This window comes from Lutra lutra, chromosome 5 (genome assembly GCF_902655055.1).
Source record: "Lutra lutra chromosome 5, mLutLut1.2, whole genome shotgun sequence".
Lineage (NCBI taxonomy): Eukaryota > Metazoa > Chordata > Mammalia > Carnivora > Mustelidae > Lutra > Lutra lutra.
The window spans coordinates 51,321,110-51,339,790 of record NC_062282.1 but is presented as its reverse complement, the minus strand read 5'-3'; the positions used below and the strand labels follow the sequence as shown (position 1 = coordinate 51,339,790).

Here is an 18,681-nt window from a genome sequence, read left to right as displayed (position 1 = left end):
TAATGATCTGCACAAAGCTGAAGAGGCCCAAGACAGTCTGTGAGATGGAGTTTCTTTTGCATTCTAGTATGCGATAGAATGGTCACTTCTTCAAGACCATCTTCGAGGTGGGAACCAAGACTTTGGGCAGATTTGTGGACTCCAGTAACACTCAGCAACACTGCTCTTGAAGCCAGAGAAGACTTCTGCTTTAGCTGTCGTTATGGGGACAAAATTCACAAGCCAGCTCAGACTGTCACAGAAAGCGTTTATTTACCACAGAGGAAACCAGGAGCCGCCGGAGCCCATGCCCGGCAGCCTGGGCAGTGTGAGTAATCAGGGAGACGGGACAGCAGGCAGAAACCCCAGGAATAACGTCTGGGTAGTCTCCAACCGGCAAGTCTGCTTGGGACAGGAGATACTCTGGCTGGGCTCGCGTGTTATAGCTCAGGGAAGTCAGCTTTGACAAGCAGGCTTCGTCCCAGACAAAGCCAAGGACAGCCAGAGCAAGGGCAACAGCTGCACAGACACCACCTTAAAATGGGAATCAAATTAGGCTTATGACATCAGAAGTGCATTTCTCCCTGATTATAAAACAAGAGGGAAAAGGGAGCACTGGGCCCTAGGAGATAGCCTATTTTTGAGATAAAATGCTTTTAAAAGTTAAATACTGGCAGGGCCTTCCCCCTTGCTAAATAGTAAGCAGCACACAATCTCTAAGCCAGCTTTACAAGCTACTGTTAACTTTGTTATCTATTATTATTTGGATTTTGAACAAAATTGATGGAGTAGGAACCAGTAGAGGAATCCTGTTTGATCTGGAAATTTTCTGTGGAGAGTCCAAAAGGTCGAAGAACCAAGTTCCCAAGATCTTTTAGTTTACCTGCAATGTAAAAGGGAAAATTCAGATAGATATGGAAAATAAACAGAAACAGAAGACCCCAACTGATCCTGCCTTATTATCTGATTATGAAATATAAAAAGCATCTCTCTGCAGTTAAAGCAACTGCTGCTTTTAAAACTATGAAACTTTTAGTCCCCTTGGCAATGTCATCACTTCAGTACCCCCCTCCCCGCCCCCGCAGCCATGCCTGTGATTTCAGAGATGGTTGTGAGGGAGCCCTGCTGGCTCCCTCTGGGAAAGCACAGCTTTCTGTCCAGACTGGCTAGAGAACCAAGGACACAAACCCTGGGATGAATGATGGCCAAACTGACTGCCACGGAGTTTGTATGCCTCAAGCTGGAGTTTTCAGGACTTTTGAGAGATTTATAGGGACCTATGGGGCAATATTTGAAACTAAGAGTGTTTTGTAAAATGTTGACTGGGATAGAATAATATACAGTTTTGACCCTGTCTAAACTGTTCTAATTTTTCTTGCAGGTCTGTTTCCAATGGAGAGGAGAATGGGGGTCAAAGGGAAAGAAATCCTAATCATCGGAGCTATAGGTTCTTTCCTGCCCTCCCACATGTATCAACTTTATCCCTCTGAGGCCTCCACCTTGAAGTGAAGCCCAGGTAAAGAACTTACAGACACATGGCCTTTAAATGTCAAGGCCTTTTCTAATAATTCACGGAAAGAATTTTTGGTCTCAGTCTAAGATTTAGCCCCCAGAAGCTCTCCATATTCTGAGGAAGCTCCCAGAACCCAGGCTGACCATTCTGCAGGCAGGCTTCCCAACCCTAACCTGAACACATGTGCCGGGCGTGCCTGTTTACCGAGACTCGCCGGCATAGCCCATCCCTGCACACAGGTGCCGGCCGGGGCACGGTCTCGAGTGGACGGATGCACAGGTAGGGGCCACAGCAAGCACAAAAAGGAGGGGGCGTCCTCGGGCAAGTGGGAGTGACCCAGAGCGCTGGCAGTCTGTCCTGGGGTTGAGGAAGGAGGATGGGGAAGGGAAGCCGAATGAAATGTCACCACTGGCGCAAGCCTTGGCTCTTCGGAGTGAGTGAAGTGAGACTGAATCTCAAGACATCTTCACATCACGCTGCCTGGGAGCAATAGCGCCCCCCTACCCCCACACCTGAACCGCTAGGACTGGCAAGGCCATTTCACGGCGTGGTGACCACGGAGCAGCCACTGTAGAGTATCTACCCCGTGGCGTGACGGGAGCTACAGAGTAAAGCTGGTTCTTGGCTTTTGGGAGGCTCTCAGTCTGGCCAGGAGACACAGATGCAAGGGTGGGTGTGCCCCGGGCAGGAGAGCTCAGAGGCCCGTGCAGGGGCTGAGAGGAAGGCGTCTCAGGAGAGATCACACGCATCAGTGCTCAGAGGTACCGACCAGGAGTTACCGGGCGCTGGCGTACCACCGCGTGTCACAGATGACAAGGGGCCAGGCATTCAAGCTGCAGACGGAGAGGGACACTGAGGGCCTTCAGCAGGTTTTCCCTTTGCCTGACTGGCTGCAGACCCTGCCCGCCACCACGAGCCTGGCCCTTTGAGCTGAACTGATTCTGTGGAGAGGCACTCAGGAAAACATGCTTCTCCCACTGTAGGCGGCGTGTCCCCGTCCACGACCGAGCATGGTAGGGGCAGACCAGGAACTCTGACAGGCAACCGTGGCTCCTGTCTCTGCTGGAACTTTCTTAGCACTGCACTGCTGCGTGAGACTTTTCCTACGGGCTTCCTCTCTCCTCTGCAGGCACCTGACAGTTCTCCGCCCATCCCCACTGTAGGGACATCCCCAATCAGTCTCTCATCCTTCTATTCCAATCATGGTTCTGCTTCTCTGTGGGCCCAACCTACACATGGGGCTATTAGTCGTTTTCCTTCCTTCTCAGCCTTTTTCACATTCCGCAACAGTTTTACTCTATTATCTTGTGACAAGAGCACAGGCTTGCTCAAGAACACAAGGGAGGCCAAGTGCCTGAGACACCTACTAGAGACACACAGTGGGAAAGTTTCCGCATCAGAAGACCACAGATTACCAGATCTGAATTTGACCCACAGTCCCAAGTTCACATGTGGGGCATCTTGCTGTGTGTGGAGGCACCACAAGCAGATGAGCTGCAAAGGGGAAGACAGCCATGCACGTGGAAGCCGAAGGTTCAGAGGTAAGCGGAGATACAGTGTGCCAGGAGAGGAGTAAGAGGACTCCTTCCCAGGGGCAGGGAGGTGGGGAGATGCGGCAGATTCCCGTCTAAGAGTGCGCATCTGAGTCACCACCCAAGGGCAGACAGGACTGTAGCCACTTGAGACGGAGGGAACGGACAGTGCAGGCAAACATGGTTTGAATAAATGCATACAGAAGGGCAGGCAAGGGCGAGGAGCGTGTCCAGTGGGCTCAAAGGCAGGTGGAAGGGCACGTCCTGGCGGGATCCTATGAGCCAGGCCACAGGGAAGGCCGCTGATGGTTTGAGAATTGAGCTCTCAGTTAGTAACACTGTGGCAAAGGGATGAATGAATCAGGAGAGGAGACCCTGGGGGCGGTTCTCACAGAAAGTTAGTACAGCATCACAGGAAAGAAGGCATTTATTCACTGAACAAGTCCTGCTCATAAACAGATACACAGTCACACTGAGTTTCCCTGATGCTGTTTAGAGTCAGGCTGGACGCCTGAGACTAGTGCGGCCTCCTAGTCCCTAAGACAGGATCATCTGCCAAGTTAGCCTCTCTGCCGCCCTTTGCGCTGGCTGCCACATTCGACACCTTCCCTATCTGGGCAGTACTCAGTCGGGTTTCTTTATTTCTACTTGCAGCAGATCTGGCACCATCACTCAGCCAGAACGTGTCAACATGTCCCTGACTCAGGATCTCCTCTTGTTAGCCTAGATTGCAGGCAAAGAGAAGAGTCCAGAACTGCTTGTGTTTAGACAAGAATGTTTAGGACAAGAGATCCAGATCTGATCAATATTAGTTTCTAAGCCTCTAAGCATCACTGCATCACAATAACCCAATGGACACATCATGTGTAACTTCTCTTTGGAGATACTCACTGTGGAGTGGTCCACTTACTCCAAGGGGAGCCAGGCATGCCATCTGTTTCACCTCAAGATCCCTGCTGTTTGGGCCCAATGGGATACAGCTGAATCCTGACACTGCATTTCCTCTTATGAGGCAGGCCCTAAGCCACAAAAGCTGTCTCTTGGTTTCCTCTAAGTAAAAAGCTTATCAAGAGACAGCACAGAATATGGAAGATAAAAATCACAGCCAAATCAAATGCCTAGATGAGCTCTCGGGTGCAAGTAGAGGCTGAAGTAAGCCTGACAGAGCTGTCAAAGAAGCGGGAATGGCTCTCCTGAGGGGAGCTGAAGGAGTGACAACAAGGAAATGAGGCAGAAAGCCGTGAAAATATACACACTGATACTCCCTGAGGGAATGTATGGCTTCGGCAATTTTAAGAGTCAGTGACAATGTCAAGACTCTCCTGTGACCTTGGGTAAGGGAGTGGTACTAGAACCCTATACCCCTACCCACTTGGTAAATGGTGACAACCCACGGTGAGCTGACTCATTTCTCCAGTGACAGCTTGTCCTAATAAACACCAGAAATGGAACGTGGAAAGGAATGGCTGGCCACAGAGAGCTGTCTGCGATCTCAAGTCTAGTGCATTGTGAAATATCTGCTTTTTCTTTTTCCTCTGCTGCAGCTACAGCACAAGAGGGGAAGGCAAAATTCATGACACACTGCTTCTGCTCTCAGGAGGAACCGCTCAGAGCAGAGAGGCTGACCACTCCTGGCCGCATCCCCGCAAAGCACCTCCATCACTCCCTTTGAGGTCCTCTCCTGGGCTGCCTGGACTCTGTCCCCACACAGCAGTCACATGCCCACACAGTGCTGGATAAACTCCAGCGAGGCCCAGAAACACCGAGAGGGGTTATCAGAACTCTGAGTGCTACGCTCCCTCCCACACCCCCGCCATCTCCGATTCAGCAGGACGGGGATGGAATCTGAACAATGTGCATTTTGAACGAGTTCGCATGGGAAGCTGGTCTGAACAATGCATTCTGGGAACCAGCCCCTCCCAAATAACTTGCTTTTGTATCTGGCCAGTGGAATCAAGATCAAAAGCCTGGTACTGAAAACTAACTGTGGACACCTGTCTCTAGTGACTGGCGGGACAGGCTGCCTGCGCGGAGTGTCCCTCTTACAGGATGTGAAAATAACCCACGTTACTTTTCGGAGAAAGCAAACAACCGTATCTTCCACCTCGCAGTTCAGTACAAGGAGATGACAGGAGATCAAGAAAGAACTACAAACATACATGTACAGATGTTTAGCAATTCTACTTGTTTGAGATATCATGGCCAGGCCAGGATATAGGACAAAACAGTTTACAAATGATGACGACAAAAGTCTTCCTCCCATTCTTTTCTGTTTGCACCTGAGGCTTAGCCAGAGATCTATCTATGTCCGCATCATCATGTGGCCTCCCAAGTACACAGCTCTCGCCCTCATCTTGCTGCCAGGATGAGGCTCGGCTCGTCACCCCGTGTGCACGGAGCTGAGCCCCAGGAAGGCACTGGTCTGTCTCCCCTATAAGGTTAAGCAGCCAGGCTTCTAGAGGTGCTCCTGCGTGCGGAGCAGACACTGAGCCTCGGCCCTCAGTGTCCACCAGCTGAGCTGAGGAGCTTCAGGGTTTCTGAAAAGGTCTCATCAGTTCTACCTTTGAAACTGTTTTTACCATTTACCTAGGTGGACAAAAGGCTGTGAAGTCAAACTCAGAAATAAATTAGATATAGATACTCAGGAGGCTGTGCCTACCATCAAATCCCATTTCAAATTCTTATGTTCCTCAAACTTGCCTGGTTATTCTGATTATAATAAATGCTATACATTTGAACTGATACAAATAAAATACCACTCTTTGTTTTCTACTTTGTAGTTTCATATATAAGTTTTTTTTCCTTGCTTTTATTTATTTATTTATTTATTTTTTTAAAAGATTTTATTTATTTATTTGACAGAGAGGTCACAAGCAGGCAGAGAGGCAGGCAGAGAGAGAGGAGGAAGCAGGCTCCCTGCTGAGCAGAGAGCCCGATGTGGGGCTCGATCCCAGGACTCTGAGATCATGACCCGAGCCGAAGGCAGCGGCTTAACCCACTGAGCCACCCAGGCGCCCCTCCTTGCTTTTATTTTACTAGCTGTTCTAATTTGGTGTAATCACGTAAGATTTTTTTTTAAAAAGTTCTGTAGGGCGCTTGTGTGGCTCAGTCGGTTAAGCGTCTGCCTTCAGCTCGGGTTGTGGTCTGAGGGTCCTGGGATCAAGTCCCACGTCAGACTCCCTCCTCAGCGGGGAGCCTGCTTCCCCGTCCTTCCTTCCTGCTCCTGCTCTCTCTCGCTATTTCTGTCTCTCTCTCCAATAAATAAATGAAATCTTAAAAAATAAAAAGAAGTTCTATTTAAAAAAAAAAAAGTGAAAATCACTAGATTTGAGCAAAGCCAAATAAATAGGGCATTGATTACTAACTAGTACTACCAGTCCCTTAAAAAAGGTTTGAGCCTCCCGGGGTGCTCTGTCCAGCACCACTGATCATACCCTAAGTCCTTTTAAACCTTACATTTCCTACCTTATCATAGCCACAAGGGTAATCTTCCAAGAGAAAAGGACAAAAGGAAACGTAACAGCTGCTGACCGCTTTCCTCAAATCTGAAGCTGTTCCCTGTGACTACAAAGGGCTGTAGCACTAGAACTGACGGCCACTCTGGGTCTCCATGCCTGTCCTAATGATATTTCTAAATGATAGGCTAGAAAGAGAGGAGTGATATGTTTAAGTATGTTTTACCCCCTTCATTATTCCAATTGGGATTTTTTTTTCCTCATGGAGGCAACTACATGGCTCTTCTAAAGAAGTCAAGTTACTTGACTTGAAAAAGCAAGTCAAAGATTATTGAACAAACCTAAATAAAAGCTCACCTTGCTAAATAATTACCTAACTTTGTAAATGCCAATAACAAGCAGTGTTGAACAGTTTTTCAAATCTTTAACTGCCAATTTTTCAGCAGAAGCCAGCGTTTCCAGAGAAACCAGCACTAAAAATCGTGCAGTCCACTGCAAAGCTTGCTCGGAATGTCTAAGGGATGGCATTATCTTGCAGAGCGAGTAGCCTCCAAGGATCTCACAGCGCATAAAGCACAGTTATGTCCTCTGTAACAGGGAGGGGAGAACTTCAGGAAGCTTTTGTGGGGCTGAGGTTCCATTCAGAGAGCGGTTTCTCCCTTTCAGGCTCTCCGATGGTGGGGAACGCCTAGAAGCAATATCTTATTCATGATCATTATACTTAGGAAGGAGATGAAGGAGTTCAGCCATTCACACTATTTCTGTGTAACAACAAACTGACATCATATTTACCACACAACTTAAACTGCTTAAGTCTGATGAGAGAATTCCTTATAGAAGCAACTGAGAATGGATTCAGCTTGAATATTTCAAACGAAGAGGACAATATAAGTAAAACCCAAAGCTGAGGAGACAGAAACTTCAGCTCATGAGAATTTAGAGTGACTGAGCCAGCCAGGCAAGGAAAAATGAAGTTTTGATTCCATCTGGAATTGACAACGGCTGCAAGATTCAGTTTATTCCATCCCTTTAGGGTTTCATACTGGCTCAAAAAAATGGACCCAGAAAACAATGCCTATAGGTCTTCTCCAAGTCCACCACGGCCACCCCGACATCATCTCTCTCAGCATGAAACACAGCTAAGTACACATACTATCTTTTTTCTAAAACAAAGAGTCATTGTTAGAATAGTTGGAAAATGCTCTTTTCCCTCTTCTTTGAGAAAGAGCACCTTCAAAATAATTTTTCTGCTCCAACATGGTGTCAAATTTAAATATGTAATTAGGGAGTATCTTTTGGAAAAACTGGGGTGGGCTCCAGAAGTCTCCCCAACTCTAAAAACAGTTCTCAGCAGGGGCCAGAGGGTTGTGGACTGTCTACGTTTAACGGCTTCTTAATCAGCTCTGTTAGCAGAGTGATCCTTTGGAATATATGTTCTCTTTCTCTGGATATAACGCCTAAAGGCCATAAGTAGCCAACCTCAATTTAAGATTTTTCCTTTAGGCCCATGTGATTGCAATATATTAAATTCAATTCACATGGTAATTTTAGAAAATACTCATAAGGAAGAACACAAAACAGACCTTGAGCAGGGGTATCTCAGACAGGGTAGGAGCAGAGTATGTTGGGTAGGTCTCTGTCCAAGAACTTTTCCTCCCCTTGGTCAAGCAGAATATTCATGGAAGGGCTTCTCTGATTCCAACTAGAAAATGCTTTGTCAGATACAAGAACTAACCCATGAGTCCACATGCCCTGCACGCCACTCACAGTCTTCCGTCCCCTCACTATTTACTCCTAATTGCTGCCCTCTCCAAACACTAAAGGAACTCTCAATGCCATTTTCAAAACAAACATTCCCTCGGTTCTGACAGGATTTTGACTTGCAGTTTCTGTATTCTAATGAAATTAAGAACTTAAGTTGTTTACTCAATGAAGAAACCCAACTGTTTTCATGAAACTCATGATCTGAAATAGAGGTTAGTGGGATCCCAGGTTGAATCACGTTTGTATCCCTGAACGTAGGAAAATTTCTCAAGAAAAACAAAATAGAAGTTTCGTTTTTCAAAAGCTGACATCTTCTTTAAGCCACTCTAACCCTTCTGGAGTCAAAGACAGCTCAGACCTCGCTAGCACCATGGTAAGGCTCACACAACAAATGATGGACCCCAAAGCTATTTCTAACTGTTGTGTTCTCCTCCGGCGAATACCAAATCCTGCTGTCCCTCACCCCGCCTCCTAGCTACTAGGATCACGGGAAAGTAAGGGAAGCAAACTTACCTAACATCTCTGCCTTTAGCCTTTCATTACGTTCTTCAATCTGTTTAGGTAATCTCTGAGGGGAAAAGAGGAGAAACAAGGATTGATGAAAAATCTTTTGGCTTTATTTTGAATTTGATAAACAAGCTTAATGTGAGAGATCAGATAATGTACATATATAAGATCCTATTAAATACAGAAAAAAAAAAGTATTTGTGGGTGAGCTACACAAACACAGGAGTTTTGTTTGGTTCACTGTTATATTCCCAGTTCTTGGCACACTGGCCCAGGGAGGACCTCAATAAAAATCTGGTAAATATACAGACAAAAAAATTTCTGAAAGAATACATTCCAGATGTTTACAGTGGTGTATTTAGGTGGTGGGACTATGGGTTACATATTTTAAATTTTTGGCTGACTTGTATTCTTTAACTGGAAGTCCTTTCTTAGTATAATCTAATTTGTTAAGAGGTGGTCAGATCAATATGATATCTCTAAATGAATCAGCTACCTAGGATTTTTCAGTCTTGACACTACTGACATTCTGGACTAGGTCATTCTTTGTTGTGAGGGCAGTCTTGTGCAGTACGAGGTTTACAGCATCCCTGGCCACTAGATGCCCAGAGTACCATTCCAGTCACTGCCAACGTCCCCGGAAACCAAATCATCCCACTTGAAAACCAATGATCGAAATTAGAGTCTTATATAGCTGCTTTTAGCTCTGTAATTGGCTGTAAGTACTCTGCAATTTTAGTTTTAACAACCCAGTTATAATGATTCAAAATCAGATAAATTCTTTATGCATATAACAACCAATATAAAAGGCTCCCTCTTACAGAAGGTTTAAAACCAATGTGACAAGAATAAAGGCTACCAAGAGTTTGGCTAAGATTTTAAGAACCATTCCTTTTCCTCATTCAAATTAAAGTCAATCCTACCACTATTTAGAGATATTAAAAGTCAGGTAAAGGATTAAAGCTGGTTTCAAACTGCTTATGTCTTAATGATCCAAATCAGTTTGTCTACCATTATTCCACTTCTCAATAAATAAAAGATCAGTTATTAGTGAAGGAATTCATCTCAAATGTAAAAACAAAGCAAAACAAAACCCAAACCACTTAGGACATTAATGCAGGGAGATCAGTCAACATTCCTCAGGTCTGAAATGAGTGGGAAATCCTGCGTGGCAGGGGCTCAAACACTCTCAGCAGCCAGACAGGAAATGTAAATAAGGAAAGGAATCCACGTTCGGGCAGGCAATAGAGAGTGATGTGGTCAGTGACGAAGTGAAGAGTTCCAGCTGAATGCCAATATACAGCAGTTCAAGAAGGACCCAGGATGTCCACATCTCACAATTTTTAAGAGGGGTCTTAGATTTTTATCTAGTAAAATCTTCCCATTTTTAAATGTTGGTTTCAATTAAAAAAAAACAAAAAAACAACAGGGGTGCCTGGGTGGCTCAGTGGATTAAGCCTCTGCCTTCAGTTCCTGCTCCTCCTCCCCTCCTCATCCTCCCTGTGCTCAAAGGAAAGACCATGTGAGGACCCAGCTACCATCTATAAGCCAGGAAGAGAAGCATCACCAAACAGCAAACCCTGCTAGAACCTTGATCATGCCTTCCAGCCTCTGGAACTGAGACAATTCCTTTCTGTTCTTTAAGCCATGTAGTCCGTGCTATTTTGTTATGACAGACCAAGCAGACTGAGACAGGCTTGGACACAGGAGCATGCCTCCCAGGTTTGGGGAAAAGCAAGGAGGTCAGTGGGGGCTCTAAGAGAGTGAGAGCGAGTAAAGTGGTAGAAGTGAGGTCAGAAAGCAAGCAGGGGTCAGACTACGTGGGGCTTGGAGGGCTCATTCATCATTCCTCAATCTGTAGTGAATTGTTATAATCCACACGTGGTGCTAGGGATATAATAGGGAACAAAATCCTCAGGTATTAACAAATAATCACATAAATAAATGTGAATAAGGTACACCAATGAATAAGCGATTTAAAGAAAAATTATAGGGCCCCTTGAAGGTTTAGAACGAGGTCACCCAAGCCCAGGGAACAGGGAGGCATCAGAAATGTCTCCCTGAGGACAAGACATCTCCACTAAGATCTGGGGGTCAACAGGATTTAATCAGGGAGGCAGTGATGAAGAGGTAAAGGACGGAAGAGGATTTAAAAAAATAAAAAAATAGCCTCTGCCTTCGACTCAGGTCATGATCCCAGTGTCCTGGGATCGAGCCCTGCATCGGGCTCTCTGCTCAGCAGGGAGCTTGCTCCCCCCCCCCCCCCCCCCCCCCGTCTCTGCCTGCCTCTCTGCCTACATGTGATCTCTGTCAAATGAATGAATAAAATCTTAAAAAAAAAAATCACAAAAAACCCCCACACATAACAAAAGTCTGGCTTAAATAAAACAGGTTTGTGGCTTCCTTTCCTCCCTGCTGGAGGCCTGTGATCTCTGCTGTGCACAGGCGTTTATGATGGACCTCTCCATCCTAATGGCTCTCTGAAAAGTCTGGCAGTGAAGAAACCTGTTTCATGAAGCCCGTGTTTCCCAAACTTATTTGAATACCCGCTATTTGGGGGGCAATAATGCTTATACATCCGATTCTGTAGCATGTCTTTTAGAATATATGTTGCTGTGCATGTTAGAGATTAAGAGCACTGCTAAACTAGAGGCACAGATCTGGAGAGTTAAAAAAAAAATTTTTTTTTTAAAGACTTTATGTATTTGAGAGAGAGAGAGTACGAGTGGGAGGGGCAGAGACAGAGGGCGAAAGAATCTTAAGCAGACTCCCTGTGGAGCCCAGCGTGGGGCCACATCTCAAGACCCTGAGTTAATGATCCCAGCTGACACTAAGAGTCGGACCCTCAGCCGACTGCACCATCCAAGCACCCCTGCAGTTATTTTGAAGGGGAGAAAATCAGTAACATTTAGCTAATTCACAAGTGACATAAAAATATTATGATATTTATTAGAACCAAGAGGATCTCTAGTGTCATGGACAAGAGTAAGTAATTTTAATAAAGATAAGAAGGCTAATCTGGAACAAATTTAATTGGAAGTATGCTGGCCATATGATAGTAAATAGAAACTTAGTGACTGAAAAGGATGGGCAGAGAACCAGAAGTTTATTACCTCTAATATTCAGACTCATTTTGGACTAAAATTGTACAAGATTTCTGTAGCCCAACAATGAAACTGAGCTCTTGTTAAGCCTATGGATTAAAGGTTTACACAGTTAACACTTAAAGAATGGAGATTAAATGGTACATGGTCACAGAGGGTCTGTGACCACCACTTCAAAGTTAGGTCTCCCATATATTTGGTACGCCCTTAAAAATATATAAAGGGAAAGTAGTTTGGTCCCAGAGGATTATTTAAGATTCAATGAGTAGCAACACAGGGAACAGAACAAAAAATATTTTTTAAAAATCAGGTTTACCATGCAAGCTTCTCTTGCTTGATGTATGGATGGATCTTTTTCTAATATGGATTTATAGTCCTCCAGGGCTTCATCTAGCTTGTCCGTTTTCTCGTACAACTCCGCTCTCCTCAATATTGCCCTGATATAGCCGGGGTTTAACTGAATTGCTGTAAAAAGAGAAGAAATCATTGTTACCATGAAGAAAAAGGGCGTATGTGCCCAGCGATATTGTGTTTCTTTATTAACCATCCTCCAAGGGTCTAAAAGGAAAAGTCATTTGTCAAAGGCCACACCTGGCACTGGCACACTTTCTCTGTAAAGGGCAAGACAATACATAATTTCCATTTTGCAGGACAGACCATCTCTGTCACAACTACTCAACCCTGCTACCACAGACCATATAGAAGTAAATAAAGATGGCTGTGCTACAAGAAACCTTTGCTTATGGAAACTGAACTTTGAATTTCATGTAATTCTCCTATGTCACGAAATATTTCGATTTCCAACCATTTAAAAATGTAAAACCATTTTCAGCTCGGGGGCTGTCCACAAGCAGGTGGCAGGCTGGATTCGGCTTGCTGGTTGTAGTTTATGAAACCCAGGTCTACACCTGAAGTCCTGTTTTCACATACCTGCCCTCTGTCTAGTTCAGAATAGGCGAGAACACAGAACCCACGTGCACAGTGCAAAAGTGAGAGAGAATTTTAAAGTACAAATTAAAGAATGGAAGGAAAAGAGTTTGCTGGCAGACTCTGCTATCATTCTTTTTTTTTTTTTTTTAATTTATTTTTTTTTTTGCTATCATTCTTTCTTTTCTAGGCCTCAGCAACCAAGGTTATGCCTTGACTACCAAGGTTATATTTTTGGCTAAACCCTCATTGTTCCTTCAGACTTCTGTTCCAACACCTTTAGGTCACTGATGCTTAATATCCTTTCCTTTATCCAGCAATGCCTGCCCTTCTAAAAATCCTATGCCCACGTTTTGGATCAACTATACTGCATTTCTCCTACTCTTTTGAGTTCTTTTTCTGTTAGAAAGCAAGGTCATGGCTCCATAACTTTTTTCCTTCAAGTAATATACTCAATTTTTATTCATACATGTTTTCAGTAACGATTTCTTTAGTACCTAATATCTGTATCTCATGTAGTGTATCTCTGGAGTATAGTGGTAAACAAGACAAAGTTCTCCTTCACACAAAGCTTTAAGCTACTCTAGTAGGCAAGAGGAGACAGCATATAGGTATATAATTTCAGACAGTCACAGTGCTACAGAGAAAAATGAAACAAGGTAGTAAATGCAAGTGAAAGGGGAAATAAGGTAACTTCAGACAGTGGTGAAAGTCTATGAAAAGGCAGCATCTGAAGGAGACCAGCCATTTGAAAGGAGAAATATACCAGGAAGAGGGACCAACAAGAGTAAAGGCTCCAAAACAGTAACAACCTTGGCATGTTAGTGATGCAAGCAAAAATCAGATCACAGAGGCCTTGTTGGCCAGGAAAGGAACTTACACTTTTTCCTAAGTGTGATGAGAAACCACTGGAATGGTTTCAAGCAGATTAGAGACATTATCTGATTTACAGTTTTAAAGGACGTCTCCCTCTGGCTGCAATGTGGAGGACAAGAATGAAAGCAGTGAGAAAGCTGGCAGCCTACTGTAGTAGTCCAGATGACAGAGAATGCTGGCTAAGCTGGTCATTGTGGAGAGGGAGAGAAAAAGCCAGATTAAGTATATGTCTTTGAATTAGAACCCACAGGACTTGCAATTAATTTAACTATGTGGAATGAAAAAAAGAGAATAAGCAAGTGAATGGGTTGTAATGCCATTTATAAGAATGAAAAAAGCCTAACTGCAAGTTGTTTATGGGTATGTGGGTGAGTGGACTGGGGAGGTTCCAGTCTGTTCTGGATACCTTAAATCTACAATGCTTACCAGACAGCCAAGAATCTTGAGATGTCAAGTCTGCATGGAACAGAATTAGTTCCAGCCAACGTATAATAGGTAAAAAGAACTTTGCTAGATTCAAAGGTACTAGCAGTTTCATTCAGATATCAAGAAATACCAAGTATAAAGAAAGAAAGCCAACAGTGAAGGTGATTAATTAAAGAAAAAAAAAGATAGGAATTCATGCCAGCATAAGTAGGACTAGATAACATACAGAATACCTACTAACTCTTCAATTCTCTGAGAAAGTATTATCCAAAAGATGGAAGGCTGAAAAAAAAATTCTAAAAACTAGTAATTTCCTAGAAACTCAAGAGTAAGATATAAGGAAAGGTGATTATGTGTGTTCTCCAAACCAAGCTGATCAGAAAGGAAAGACAATGGTCTGGGCTATCAGGAAAACTCTGGATAAAAACCCAAACCAACCAACCAACCAACCAAAAACCAAAGAGATCCTATGGCTGGGAGCATCTCTATAAGTTAGTGGGATGAAAAGACCGTAATAGAATTCAGGTATCAGAGAGCAAAGTCTTAGTTCACTGTGTGGAACCTGAAAAGGTAATTCAAATGATGGCAAGTGGGTCTGGAAGCATTACTGCATGTGAGGGGAGTACCAATTCCCTAACAAAAGCTGCCCCTCACCACAGCTGCCCCTCTCTATGAACACACAGATACAGATGCCCTAGTAGCAGCTAAGATCTTCAATTTCAATTCCCATAGAAAGTAATTTAGACACTACAGGAAGTGAACTCTGTTCCACAAGCTTCTGTTGCCAAGGCAGCTTTGAATTTTTCTTCACATACTTACTAATACAGGATACATTGATAGAACTATCCATTCACATGCGTGTTTATGCTAAGATGACTACTATACAGCACCTCTAAGAAGGCTTAACTATAAAGCTTCTTTAAAGGTCCCAGAGCGAGGGTATACACATACGCAGTTGACCCTTGGACAACGTGAGGGTTAGGGACGCTGACCCCAACCGTCGCACAGCCAAAAATCCATATACCTTTTGACTACTTCAAAACTAATTACTAATATAGCCTACTGTTGACCTCAAGCCCTACCAGCAACAAACAGTTGATTAATATGTACTATGTATGTTCTATGTTTTACATACTGTACTCTTACAGTAATGGAAACTAGAGAAAAGAAAATGTTACTAAGAAAATCGTAAGAGAAAATACATTTCGGGTTCTTTACTGTATTTATTGGGGAAAAAAAAAAGCCATGTATAAGTAGATCCATGCAGTTTAAGGGTCAACTACACACACCTGACTCTTTGTCCAACTAAGGTAATGCTCTTTTATATAACATGTAACAAGACTAAAAAGTTGTACCTTTGTTGCAGTCACTGATGGCCATCTCTTTCTTGTCCTAAAAGGAAATATAACATTAATATGTGACACCCTAGTTCAATCTTAATGGCTCAAAGGCTCAAGGACATAAGCTGACCATTAATAACTGCTCATGGAGATGCACGATGCTCTTCAAAGAAATCACATGGAAACATGCATGTTATTTACAGTAAGCTTAAATTCAAAATATGGTGACAGCTCTGATGTGCAAGCCTCCTAGCAACAAATTATTCAAGTAGTTTCTTCCTAACATCTTTAAAGACTGTTGGAATTGACCTATTATATTGTAAGGTACTTCGCATTAGAATGCTGATACTGAGAGAAAGTTATGATCAATAAGCAGGGCAAATGAGTGAATATGAGTAACTGTTCATAACTCTCCTCTTTGGCTAAGCTGTTATATTATCACACCCAGGGTGGTATCTTCCAGAAAGCATACAGATGGTTCATTATAGACACACAGTGTGGCTTGTCATTAGTCTCGGTTACAAATCTTTTTTTTTTTTTTTTTAATTTTATTTATTAATTTGAGAGAGAAAGAGAGAAGTAGGGGCAGGAGCAGAGGGAGAGGGAGAGGAAGATAATCTCCAGTAGACTCTGACGCTCAGCTCAGAGCCCAAGGCAAGGCTCCATCCCTGGACTCTGAGATTATGACCTGAGCTGAAATCAAGAGATGGATGCTTAACTGACTGAGCCACTCAGGCAGGTCTTGGTTATAAATCTTAATTTATCCACTGATGAAACAAAAATACAAAACATTTCACGAAATAAGATATCTAATTTACCTCACTGAATCTAGAAGCAAGGCACGGTGAGAAAAACGATGGACATCTAAAGAACCAGACTGTAATTCCAGCTCTGACATTGACCTGCTATTTAGCCCCTCAAGCTCTAAAGTGTCTATTTTCCCCAAATTAGAAGTTTTCTACAATATTACAGAAATGTTAATTCAAATAAATGTTCAATAGGGGAGCCCGGGGCTCAGTGGGTTGAGCATCCAACTCTTGACTTTGGTTCAGGTCATGATCTCAGGGTCATGAGGTTGAGTCCTGCATTGGGTTTCATGCTCAGCAGGAAATCTGCTTGAGATTCTCTTTCCCTCTGCCCCATCCCCTCTCACATGTGTGCACACACCCTAATAAATACATCTTTAAAAAAAAAAGGAATAAATGTTCAATACTCCCATAATGGCTACTGTAGAAAATACTAAATATTTTGCACAATACTTTAGAACAATGTCTATCAAACTGAGTTTCAGACTTCAATCAAAATTCCAGGATGGGGAGTGACTATCTAATGGATAGAGGGTCTCTTTCTGGGGCCATGGAAAAGTTCTGGAACTAGACAGTGGTAAATGGCTGAATACTGTGAACATACGTAATGGTACTGAAATGTACAGTTTAAAATGGTTAAAATGGTGAATTTTAGGTCATAACAAATAAAAAAGGTTTTTTATTTGTATAAAATAAATTTTATTTTACCCATAACAAATAAAAAAGGTTCCAGAGTCATCTGCGAGGCACTGAATATAGTATATCTCTTCCAATGTTCATCATTAAAAATTCACATATTACAAGCTCTATGAAATCCTATAGTAAAGAAATCTGTATAACTTTCAGGTAAGTCAGGATTTTCTCAATTTACCATATTTCTATAAATCTAAGACACACAATTTCATATTTTAAAGTCTTTAGAATAGGATTAAATCTTTACAACTTATGTGTATACTTGTGGTGATATTCTCTGGGCCCTTAAGAGACCACTAAGTTGCAGTGCAGCTTATCAATAATCAGCTTCCGCAGATCAAGTAATTATGGTATTTTACCACAGAATCCTTTGCGGTCACAGTCGCCCTCAGGCGTTATTTGCTGCTAAGAGTGGTAGTCTCCAAAGGGCCGTGCATAAAAAAAATCAGAACCTATTTGCTACCCTTTCATAACTTATATAAGATACACATACCATAATGTACACAAAACTTTGGGCCTACACTTTTAGGGCTTTGTCTGCTCTTGTGTAGCCTGGCTTGGAGCTGAAACTCTACCTTAACTCCAGTTTGCTTTTTCTTCCCAGATGTGAAATGTAAAGCTTGGTCAGGGTCACTCAGTCAGGGATGCTGAGCCTGCAAATGTGCCTTCAGAAATTCTTCTTAAAGCAGTTAACCCACCACTTCTTGAAAACCTCAGAATATGCTCCTTAAATCACTTTAGTGCATTAATCCTGGAAGTATTCATGTCTTTAATTATAGAATCTTCTTAAAATATTAAGAGCACAATTTAAAAGAATAAAACAAAACATGCACCAACAAACCTTTCATATAGGAAATAGTCATAAAACAACTTCTTCTGAGTTCTCCTCAGATGTGAAAGACCAGCAAGACCATACACATTTTCCTAACTTAAGAACTAGTCGATTATGCTAGCTCAATCCAAGCAGTATCCATAACTTAGCATCCATAGAAACAAAGATTCCCAAATCTCAGTAGCCAAATGGCCTTTTCCTGAAATCGAAGACATCCCTGATCTCATTTCATAATGAGTTTCCAGTCTGAGAATGTGACAAGATATCTCTAAGAAGCAAAAGCAAAAGATTTTTTCCAGCTAAGTGTGAATTCCGATCAGTGGTAGAATATATTAATGAATATTGTTCTATGTAAACTTAAAACAAGTATTTTATTTTATTTTTTAAAAGATTGTACTTATTTGACAGAGAGAGCAAGTGTGGAAGGGGGGAATGGCAGAGGGAGAGCAGGCTCACCACTGAGTGGGCATTGAACTCAGGTCCCTGGGTTCATGACTTGAGCCGAAGGCAGATGCTTAACCAACTGAGCCACCCAAGCGCCCCTGTATTATTTCTTCTAACACAAATGTCTGTTTGTATACTCTAGATAATTATTTCTTCTCCCATTTGATATGAATCACTCTAAAAATACTTCACCTTAGAAACTGAATCCAATAATAAAACATACAAAAAGAACCAAAAAACAAAACACAAACCCTTTCCTGATGTGCAGTCATTCAAGTATTCACTATCCCACCCCTTTAAAAAAAAAAAAACCTGGTCATCAAAAATGACTTTGGTAGATGGGGCGCCTGGGTGGCTCAGTGGGTTGAGCCTCTGCCTTCGGCTGAGGTCATGGTCCCAGGGTCCTGGGATAGAGCCCCGCATCGGGCTCTCTGCTCGGCAGGCAGCCTGCTTCCCCCCCTCTTCTCTGCCTGCCTGTCTGCC

The 18,681-nt window shown here is 43.1% G+C and overlaps 1 protein-coding gene across 5 annotated transcripts in view; it reads right to left on the bottom strand.

Moving 5' to 3' along the window:
* Positions 1-230: 230 nt before the first annotated feature.
* Positions 231-18,681, bottom strand: part of TTC1 (tetratricopeptide repeat domain 1) — a 43,758-nt gene continuing 25,307 nt past the window's right edge. For all 5 annotated transcript variants that reach the window (XM_047729193.1, XM_047729192.1, XM_047729194.1 and 2 more), the window contains exons 5-8: positions 15,439-15,475; positions 12,171-12,319; positions 8,757-8,811; positions 231-862 (exon numbers count right to left, since the gene is read on the bottom strand). In XM_047729193.1, coding sequence (XP_047585149.1) covers positions 729-862; positions 8,757-8,811; positions 12,171-12,319; positions 15,439-15,475 — 375 coding nt within the window. In that variant the 3' untranslated portion in view covers positions 231-728. The remainder of the gene's footprint in view (positions 863-8,756; positions 8,812-12,170; positions 12,320-15,438; positions 15,476-18,681) is intronic.